We start from the raw sequence: 11,690 nt of genomic DNA on the forward strand, positions 1-11,690 counted from the left end.
GGTAGAATGTGGCTCTGAAAAGGAGCCGCACCTGTTTCCCATAACCCTTCAGCTTCTCTCCTAAGGGAATCACACTGCTGACGATGCACATCCTGCCCTGTGCCACTCTTTAAAACATCACAGTTAAACCACAATGCCCTCTTGCACGGAGCTCATGCTGTGATCTCCTCTCTCAGTGGAAAAACTTAAATTCCTGACAACGGTAGGTAAAATAGGTTTCAAAGGTTGCCTCTATTCATTCATTGTTGGTCATTAACCGTGACAATATCTGGAAGACAAAATACAGTACCACCCAGTTGTAGCTATGAAAGACTCAAAGAAGCCATGACTATTAGAAACACTGGCGTGGACCATTTGGCATTACGCCTATTGCTTCCAATGAAGGCTAATTAGCCTACTAATTTTGAAAAACAAACTAAATTTGTTTTATTTTTAGTCTACAGGATATTTTATCTGGAAACATTTTTCAGAAGGTTCAGAAATGGTTCTGTATAGCACCATATACCTGTAGTTTAATGTGACAGAAACATCATAATATATTTTGATCCTACTCCAATGACACCAACTAGCTTTCTGCGGCACTAGTAGCCTAACCTAAAGCCTAGGCTATAGCCTATTTCCAGAAGTTGTATGAGACTCTACAGCAACACACCTAACAGAAAAGCTCACTGTTGTACCGATTTCTTCCAAAAAACTGTATGTGTTGAAATAGATCTGGAAATTATGTGTTACAGGCAGTTGCTTTATTTAATCCCAATTAAAAGCATATTCACCAGTGGATGTCCCATGGCAGGGCTGGAGGTCACTCCTTTACATTCACAAATGGACTACTGGGGTGCAGCCTGGCTGCACCCGACAGTCACATCTGTCAGTAGAGAGGAGGACAAGGAGGAGGGGGGATGCATTCAGAGCACAGAGCAAGCAACAGTGGCTACAGCCAGCTCCCTACACACATTTACCACTTCACACAATAAAGCACTCATCTGCTGATGGCCCTCCTTCAAAAGAACCATTTAATTTGGTTGAAAGAATCGAGACTGCTGCCTCACAACTGAGATTAAGAAGATCAATGAGATGATCAGATGGATGCAACAGCTGCCTTGGATGCAACAGCTGACCTTGAAATACATGTAGACACTAGCCTTTTAGGATGTTTAAGCCTATAGCCTATATTATATAATATATAAGTTTACTGTGGTGGGCAATCTATAAAACATTTTCTGATATAGGCTATGTTAACTTCCAACTTTCCGACCTGTTCTGTAATCTGTACATTACTTTTTGAAATCTATTTCAGTCTTGAGTCTGTAATTTAGGTGGTTCCATTACTACAGTACATTATTTATATTGTGAATCACACAACCCCAAGAGAAGAAACCACAAAACTATGCTCTTCAATTACAGACCTCACAGCCTGTAACCACACCTAAAACGATCCCCTCCTCACTGTCTATCCTACACTCTGGGTGCGCTTAAAATGACATAGTCAGGGAAATTACACAATTTCAATAAAATCTGTACACTCATCATCTGTGTCAGTCAGAGGGATCCCCTGATCACTTTCTCATCATGATGGCACAATACATCATATTTTACAATGGCTAGGTTATAAGCGATGTTTGTCAACTTTCTGACTGTCTTGATAGGCCTGAGCATTGTGGTGGCAACCAGTGTGAAAAAACACAGGTGTACTGTATGAGAGAGAGAGAGAGAGAGAGAGAGAGAGAGAGAGAGAGAGAGAGGGAGGGTGGGGTGGTAAACGGTATCATCTGCTGTACCCTCTTCAGACTTTGGGGTTTGCCTCCCCAGCTGCGCAGTTTGTGACAGCAAGTCTGGAAGGTGCTCTGGCATGAAGCCCAATAGATGGTCAATAGTTGCAGACTATGCGGCTGCAGTGCCTTTCCTCTCTCAGAGGCTGAAATATATCTTCATTTCCCCTGCCGCTCCACACCCAGCCCTAAGAGGCTCCACACACCCAGCCCTAAGAGGCTCCACACACCCAGCCCTAAGAGGCTCCACACACCCAGCCCTAAGAGGCTCCGCTGCAGCTCGCCTCTAGCCTGAAAGTCCTTTTTTTCATACCATCAATTGAGACTTGTCTATGGAGCAACCAGGCCTGCTGTGGTAAATTACCAGTACCAAAGCCTTACCAGACGTGCAGTATCATTCATTTTCTCGATTAAAGTTAGCAACAATTTCAACACTCAATTTGTTCCACTTGACCACAGTGTCCACCGACACTGGCGGCAGGGCGTCTCGAAACAATGTGATAAACAACAGTAAACAGGAGGCAGGGTGGAGGGTGAGAGGTAAACAGAAATTAGCTTTCTGTTCGGACAGTAGTTCTTATTGGTCAGTTAAAGCAATGGAACTAACGTCAACTAGCTGATTAATTCATGTATATATGCCATTCAACTAAAGAGTGATAGCTAGCAAAGTTAACTAAGTTAGCTATACAATAGGTTAGTCAGTAGGAATTACGGTCACAGCTATCACAGGATCTAAGGCTAACGTTGCGATGGCAATTCTAAAGATGCAGGCAGGAACAAAAGTTAACAAACTTCACTGATATTGCAATTTGGCTACACAACGCTATGTTATCGCGTAGTCACATTTAAGTAAGGCAATAGCTAACGTTAGTGCTAGCTCATTTAGCTAACGTTACACATATAGTATAAATGATGTCAGACCGTTAGCTCGCTGTGAGCAACAACGCAGTCAATCAATCCACTTCCACACACTCGTAACGTTACGCTAGCTCTCTGCTGCCTGGCTAATTTGTAGAGCTAGCTAAATAGCAGAGCTCTCAACTTTATACCAACTTAAAATATCCCACCTTCAAAGTAGCAGTCAATAGAGAGGTACATAATACGATTAACTTACAGGTAAATCCATACATGACGAGAAACAACAATGTGGTTCGCAGTCCAATGAATGGCAGAGTACTCTTGTAATAGTGGAGTAGCAATCTTTTCGCCATGATTTCCCCGTGTGCACTTTCGCTCCTTGCCTTTCACTCCGCGCGAGTCCTCTGTTCTGATCAAGTGGGTTCTGCTACTGCGCGCGATCCCTCTGTTCTGATCAAGTGGGTTCTGCTACTGCTGCTGCTGCCCGGGATCTGGGTTCACCATAGCGACGGATCTGCGCGTGGGCAGTATTTCTCAATCTCTCTCACACACACGCGCACGCACACACACACACACACACACACACACACACACACACACACACACACACACACACACACACACACTTGCACATGTAGTGCTTTCAGAAGCATATTCAACCAAGCAAACCATTCATATTTTGGATTGCAATTAATGTGAGACATTTCTATAAAAGTAAAGCTACTGTCCCAACTGCCCCATCCCACGGCGCAAGACTAGCGTTAATCTATCGTAGTGCAAATCAAGTCAAATAGTCAAAGTCAAAGAGGCTAGTCTCATTTAGCTAGCCTGTGCCTGCAGCAAATGCTTGATTATTTACTTGGCAGACATGAAAATCCATCATCTTGTTCTAGTGAAGATGGTTGAGAGGTGAAGATTTTAGTCTTAAAGGGTTTTAATTAAGTTTCAACAGTTGGATTTTAAAGGTTTACAGTCCATGTTAAGGATAAAAACAGCAGTTAACATTCTTGTCATCTACATTCAAAATAGCTTGCTCTATTGCTTGGTTACCACAAAATTAACAATGGATTATTTTTTGTTATGTCATGTTAAAGAGGGTCCCACTTAATGTGCAATTACCAATAGAAAATAGTGTAATCATTCTACATAAATTGTTCTAATTTTTCATTCTCTGGCACAACTTCAGACAATATACATGATTAAACATTTATTAAGCATAAACGTGTCCTTTCAGAATGAAAGTTTAACCTCAAAGAAGAGAGTCCAACCTGCCAAGTTGCCACAGTAGAGCTGTTAACTGACATGGTGTACCAAGCGAGAGGAGCAGAGTCACATGAGAGCACAGACCTCTGCCCATGAATGCATTTTGTGGCCCTTTGCGCGTGCACGTGCGTATGAGCAGGACATGTTTGGTATTGCGGCATTTGTTAGGCCGACAGCTTTATGCCAGTCCAAACCTTGTATCTCTGTGGCCTTCCCATGTCGATATGCAGTATGGTCGTTTCAATTCCCCCCATTGACATTGAATGGGGGGAATTTTGCGCTCAAACAAACCAAGAAATGGCCCGCCCTGAAATTTGTATCCACTCCAAATTTGAATGGGTTCTAAGTTGGCCCATGATACATATCTCCACTGAGTTTCATGAATATCAGTCTGGTAGTTTTTGTGTAATCCTAGTCCAAAAATGAATGGAGGTGAATGGCCGTCCGTAATTGGGCAACTTGTGGATCCGCCTTGTGATTCGGATCTGCTCCAAAATTTTATGGACTCTAAGTTGGCCCATGATACACATCTCCACTGAGTTCCATGAAAATCAGCCTGGTAGTTTTTGTGTAATCCTGCTAAGAAACGAACGAACGGATGGACACGGCACCGAAAACATTACCTCTCGGCCTGCAACACTGTGGCTGGGGTGGAGATATGTAATGCTATGTAAGATTGTGTGTACAACTCCATCAGCATGCTCTTGTGATTATATCAGACATGTAGCCTACTCCATAATTATCTATTAACTGTGAACAGACAAAATAGAAATCTGACAGCAGGCAACAATTATATTCCTTCACAATTCCAACTGTAGTCATGCCCTATCATGAAACAAATGGTGTAATTCCTTCCTAATGGAAGAAAGGAGGACCCCGCAGAGTGAAGAAGTCACCACAGACTGAAGTAAGGTGGTAAATGTTACTTCAGTCTGTGGTGACTTCTTCACTCTGCGGGATCCTCCATGTCCTGCAATATTTAACCCAGTCACACAGCGTCTCTCCAGCACAGGGCCACAACTCAGCCTCACTGTGATTAAAGCTTGACCCACGCTGTGTTGCCACCCGGTTTCCCCTCCCTCCCTACCTCCCCACACACCCTTGGGTGTTATTTATATCCTCAAAGAATGATAAATCCATGGGTAAAAATGATGCCATTTTCACCAATCAATCACATTCCTGGACCACTTCTGTTATTAATTGTATATTCTGTTAATGCTTTTCAGGGCAGTGGAGAGTTTATGAGAATATCTTGAAGAGATATTCAATCTCATTATTTTATTTAATTCCATGCAATATAGAATGTCATGATACAGAAACACAGGTTTAGTCAAAATATTCAAATGTCATACATACCACAGTCATAGAGTCTTTCCAAAACGCTCAACTTGGCTGCACAGTCCAATCACAGCATAACATTCCTCTTAAAGGATGAAGTCTGTCTTTATGGACATTTATGGTGCATGACCTTGGTTAGGTTGTGACCTCACAGGGTTATTACTCAGTGGAACGCTTTGTCTGATTGTGTTGTTACAATTCCTGCCAGGCAGGCGAAGATATGCTGGCACCACCTCTACTGTGACCAGTAGGTGAACATCCACACAGCCTGTCTGGGGCATTTGGTTTTACAGTCTGTGAAAACAGCTTTTGTTAAACTCAACATTCCTCCTCCATCACATTGGTGAGCCAGTACATCTCACCCCCAATCCCCCCTCCCCCACCACCCCACTGCTGTTCCTTCTCCCTGCATGGCCATCTAAGAGCAGCTGGAGGTCATCCCACTGCTGACACAACACACTTTTGTTTACAGCTTGAGAAGTGGGCTCCCCTATAATGAACTCTCTATGAAATGTCCCTAATTGCTTTATTTATATTGACCTTATAGGACACGTGAAGACAATGACATTTACCTATAAGATAACACCTTTGCCTCAAACTGGAAATCAAATTTGGATTGTTAGAACTCATAGCACAGCATTTCTACTATTTATAGTCGCTCATGTTGGTATGGTGGACTATAAATAGTACAAGCTGACTTCAAGGCATAGGCTGATATTTGGCAATGGATGTAGATCGCCATCTGCTGGTAAAGTTAGAAATGAACAACATTCACACCATAAATAACAAATACACAGCAATGTCCTTTTAAACAGAAATTTTGTCAGCTAATTATGACCTGCTCACTCAACCCCCCCCCCCCCCTCCCCCACCATCTCTAACAGAACAAATTCCATTCCATTTGATTAAGTCTTTCTTAGTTTCATTCTGTCTTCTGTCCTCACAAAGTCTTATGTCTTCCACACTTACTCACATGCAGAATCTGGCTCCCTTACTTTGTACTTTATCATGAACCTTGGCTTAGGTGATATAATGAATTGGCTGGTGACAGGAGAGGTGAGAAAAACGACTGAATGTGGTGTTAAAGAGAAAAAAGTGTTTGGATAATTAGCACAGAAGAAAAGGTGTGGAGGAAAGTCAGACAGGACATACTGGGGGAGATAGATGCTGACAGTTTGAAAAATGTTTTTTTGGAAGGAGTGCAAAAAGAAGGAAGAAGGAAAAGAAGGAGAAATATTGACTGAATCATATAAAACCTCTCAACACACAAAAATACTTTTCAGTCGTAAAGAACTTTGGAATACTGAAAAAATCTGGCACTTCATTTTGATTGGTCAATGAATAGCACAAAAGACACAATAGTGGTGTCACTGGTTTTTCTACTGAGTTTATAGACAGAATATCTCTCAAGACTACCACAGTGGTATTTTGCGCTTCAGGTTGGCACTCACATCTAGCCACACTCACAATAAAAACTTGCCAAATACCACATTTTCACAGAACTTACTCTAAGGCAACCTATTAAACACAAGATAAACATACACTCTAACCATTCTCATTAACGGTTCTTTTTTTTTTGATGTAGCCTACTATAAGTATTCATTTCTAAATTGATCCATTCTCTACCTTTGGAATGCCAAAAGGCAAAAGAAACATAATACTAATCAAAACTATGTAGAAAAATAGTTTATTTATTATAAATGAACATAGTTGACATAAAACATATCAAGTATACAATGCATACACATTTCTTTGCTGACCAAAGCACACAGCCACCCACATTTCCGTAGTACATCCATGATAGTCCAATTACATTTTAGTTTACATTTAAATGCAATCAAATAAATATTTAGAAAATCAACTTATCTAACAGCATGAAATAGATGAACTAGGAAATTAATTCATCTTGTTATAAACTTATATTAAACATATATAAACTGTATTCACTTAGTAGATCACTTAGTAATTCCTGACGTTTTTGTTTATGCAGATGTACATTACATATCAACAATCTCCTCAATGAATCAACCACAGCTCCACAAAAACCATAGTAGAACACTCACTTGGACATTGAACATAAACTAATCCTGTTGTAACCCATGTTTAAATTACTTTAACTAATCCAGGGTTAAAAATAAGATGTGCAACACACTCTCTGATTAATTATAAACCAGTTTAAACCTAGATTTACTAACCCTAGATTAAGTCTAAACCAGGATTAATTTAATCAATGTTGGTGCAACCCAGCCTGTCTACTTCTTCAAGCAGACTCTTTGAAGTGTGAAGCATTATAGTTACTTTACTGAGGTCTGTGTGGATCAACTCCAGCTAAGGGAGAGAAACGACCTAGTCCTGACTTGTCGAGTCAAGCCACCTCAATCTGCTGAAACCCCAGCACCACAATATTCTAGACAGTGTACCAAACTTTCCTTCTCATCTCATTTCAACCCTTTCTTCTGTGGGTTTACTCTTAGTCTTCTCGTAGGTACGCCTCGGGCAGCTCCTCTCCACATCTGTCCAAATAGGCAGCATACTCTGCCATCCTCTGGATCTCATCAGCCTTGGTCTCGGCCAGCTTCCTCTCAGCGTCCAGAGACAGCTTTCGCACCTCTTCCACCTGTGACTGGGCCACCTGCAGGTTGGTCTTAGTAGTGATGGATGCATGCTCGGCTCCTGGAGACACAGACAGGAACGATACTCCTTTAATCTTACTGCGCCATCACAGTGAAAGAGTGATAATAGACTGGGTGACAGGAAACAGGTGCTCCTGTTCCATCATTTATCTCATCCTAATACAGTTATACAGCATAGGAACTAGGCTATACTGTGACCTAAAGATTGGCTAACGTCCACTGATCCATAGAATGGTCAAAACCTACAACTGACAGCTCTTGAAAAGAAGGAGCTGCACAAACAGCAAACTACAAAGCAGTGAGAAGATGATACACACAAGAAACAAATGACTAGGGCCTCTGTCACAGCATCTGAGTTAATTACTGCACTGACAAGTTAATGTCCATTTGAGAGACAGTGCTGACTGAAAACTGTTGACCATCATGGGTAACAAGTACCATCAGACTACTTGAGGGGGGGCATGTACACCCTATACTTAGCTGGGCACACTACCACAGTACAGCCCAGTTGGAGCAGTGTAGGGGTTAACCCTTGCTCAAGGGCACAACAGCGATAGTCACATGCGCTAGCGAAACTAGCAACTGTGTAGCAGCCAGAACACAACCCATATTTTTTCTCCCCAGGCAATTGACCCAGTAGCTGCAGCCCCCCAAATACAATAATACAAACCAGAGTATAACATTTCCAAACACTGTGGCTGAGTTGTTTTGATGATGACAAACTCAGAGCTTGTTCAGTGGCTATACACACCTGCAATGTAAGCTGATTCAGCTGCCATTTTACACAGGTTGACTGCATTCATCCAGTTGGACTCGTAACGCTTGCATTCATCTAGCCTGTCACCAACCTGTCAGGACAGAGAAAAAGAGATACTGTATCCATCACAACTCAGTTAATAGTTCCTGAATTAGTTCCTGAAGTCTTATTTCATGTCACTATTCTATAATTTTACATGACTTACAACATGAATGAACAACATCAAATTCCAAACCATAATAAGTGATTTCGGTGTATGGGAATGTGCAATACAACTTATCACTATAGATAATACATTTTACTTTGCAGAGCTTCAGTTACTGGCTTGAGCAAACATTCACTCACCTCCCCACGCTGTCCAATGATCACTTGCCAAATTGAGTCCTCCTCTGCAGGGTTTAGTTTTCCCAATGAAGCCAAATACCGTCTCTGAAGTGCGATGAGTGTATGCAGAGCCTGTGAACACAGCAAACAGATAAAACACACTTTCAGTCAGATAAACAGTCATGTAAATGGAAGGATGCAATTACCTTGACAGTCTCAGTCAAAATAAAGTGACTTACTTTAGCATATTGTGTGACGGAGTCAACAAAAGCCAGAGTGGTTTGGGAGAGATAAGTGTTTGCGCTGTCCGTAACCATTGAGGATGCTCTTCGGACCAAGGATTCGTGAGACAGGTTTTCCATCTGCTATGGAGAGAAGAGAAAAGTGGCATATAAGAATATGTGCTGTGGATGGTGTTTGTTGAAAAAGAGTAGGACGTTAGGTCAGACCATGCAGATGCTAGAGGTAGCTGTTTTTAATGAGTAGGACGTTAGGTCAGACCATGCAGATGCTAGAGGTAGCTGTTTTTAATGAGTAGGACGTTAGGTCAGACCATGCAGATGCTAGAGGTAGCTGTTTTTAATGAGTAGGACGTTAGGTCAGACCATGCAGATGCTAGAGGTAGCTGTTTTTAATGTATTTTGCTTTCTCCTCTATGCTGAGAGCTGTCTTCAGTCACCATGATTCCAGCACATTAGACTGCTTCCCCATTAAAACCGTATTAATTCAGGCACTAAGGCATCGATTTTCTCCAAAAGACTCTTAAAAAGGCATGGCGGTATACCTGAGAAAAGATGATTTAGAACCTAAGGAAACACACTCCCTCTCATATCTCAGCTTTATAGCAGGCAGCCTCAGTTTTATCTCAAAAACAGCCACCTCTAGCGTCTACACTACAAAACAAAACATCGACCTCTAGCGTCTAATTCGTGGATTTATTACGATAGAACTTTATTGTCAGCAATGCTGAAATTGGTCTTGCGACACAGCTCACATATGCAACACACACATTTGACAAACAAAAAAAGAAGTACTACTGTACATCCACACACACACACACCCACACACACACACACACGTAGGCTACGTACACATACATACATACATACATACATACATACATACATAGGCCTACATACATGCATGCATACATAGGCCTACATACATACATAGGCCTACATAGGCATACATACATACATACATACATACATACATACATACATACATACATACATACATACAACAAACAGGCATACGATGAACAGCGCTACGGAAGGAATACGGGGACGCAATTTTTATTTAGTACTTAAATCCAAGTCCTACCTGCGTGAAGGCGACAGCACTCAGCCCACTGCCAACGCTCAAGGACACCATGCCCGTGCGGGTAACATCTATGAGGCGCACGAAACCCTGGCGTGAGGACCTTCTGGTCCCTAGGACACTGGCTGTGCTCCTACACGAGAGAGTAGAACCGCGTCTGTGAGTGATATGGTACCGACGTGTGCCATACAATTCAGTCAACTGATCACAAGGCTAAAGGAGGTGCGACTTAATAATGTGTATCAAACAGATGGATGTATTTGTCAGCAAATTCCACATTTACCTGAAGAAATTGAGACATGCTACTCCTCTTCTGAGATTGGCCATGTTGGTCCGCATCAAAAGGAAGTCGGTCCGACTCTGCAGAAGTCCCCCAGTGACACACACGGAGCAGTGACGAAAAGCTTGCATTTCACCTGTGATATCGTGGAGCCCTCTTTCAATATATATTTTTTTTTTTTGAGAATGCTATCAACCGCTTTATGAATACTAAAACAGTTTATTTATTTCCTTCCAAAAAACTTAATCAAAGACGTTTTGACTAGGCCCTACAATAAATAACTATCTGTCGCCACCTATTGGTGATTTTTTATTTATTTTTAACTCTATTCTCTAGGCTAACCCTATTATTTTTTCCCAACCTGCTTCTCCTCTTCTTGTGAACTTCAAAGTCCCTGGGGTATTTATAAGGCCACAGAACAAGCAGCCTCCCACTACACAAACATATTGATCCATTTACTGTCCCCCAAAATGTGCTCACTAGGCATTGTCCTGCGGGTCCAGAGGGAGATTACGCACAAGAAACGTCAGTTGTGCTCGGTGGCGGTGTGTGTGTGCGTGTGTGCATGTGGTGGTGGGGGGTGGGGGGGGTACTAGCTTTTTGTTGTTTACAGTGAATTAACTTATTATTGTGGTGGCTGGACTCGGTTGACCTATGACATTTGGACTCACAAAATGCCATTATAACACTTCAGATTGAATTCACCAGTAGCCTACCACAGGGTTCTCCTCCCAAAGGACCAACACAATCACACAACCTTGTCAAATGAGGACACGAAATACAACAGAATAGAGTAAAAGAAACATACTTTATTACCTTACAATTGCAGCAAGGGACGGTTACACAGAGACACAAGGGGTATCTGGGCAAGCGCGCCGACTAGTGTCGGAACGTTCTGTATATACTATTCCACACAATACATTGGCGCGTGACTACATGTGTGAGTACCTGATTGGTTGAAACTTAGGGTGTTCTCTGTTAGTTACATTTTACTGCAACACAGACAGGCTTTTCGTTGTGAGGTGTCCTTGGCAGTCAACTTATCTGCTACTGGAACACAGATAATAACTTTTCATGCGTACTGTATTCTGGAAAAGTACAGAGTGTAGGCTACAGCAGTATTGAAGCTTAACTAGGCCTAAAAAGGC

General features: G+C 42.0%; 1 protein-coding gene across 2 annotated transcripts; it reads right to left on the reverse strand.

The window, feature by feature from the left end:
- Positions 1–6,898: 6,898 nt before the first annotated feature.
- On the reverse strand, positions 6,899–10,929 carry diabloa (diablo, IAP-binding mitochondrial protein a). Of its 2 annotated transcripts, none has more exons than XM_084437561.1 (6): positions 10,546–10,929; positions 10,266–10,395; positions 9,182–9,304; positions 8,964–9,074; positions 8,613–8,709; positions 6,899–7,901 (listed from the first exon to the last, which is right to left on the reverse strand). In XM_084437561.1, exons 1-6 carry the CDS (start codon positions 10,671–10,673, stop codon positions 7,699–7,701), a joined length of 792 nt encoding a protein of 263 aa, XP_084293687.1. In that variant the 5' UTR covers positions 10,674–10,929; the 3' UTR covers positions 6,899–7,698. The 2 variants fall into 2 exon arrangements, with proteins under 2 accessions (XP_084293687.1, XP_084293686.1); XM_084437560.1 differs by having other exon boundaries at positions 9,182–9,307.
- Positions 10,930–11,690: the final 761 nt, after the last annotated feature.

Source organism: Borostomias antarcticus (genome assembly GCF_949987555.1).
Source record: "Borostomias antarcticus genome assembly, chromosome: 1".
In the NCBI taxonomy this organism is placed as follows: Eukaryota; Metazoa; Chordata; class Actinopteri; order Stomiiformes; family Stomiidae; genus Borostomias; species Borostomias antarcticus.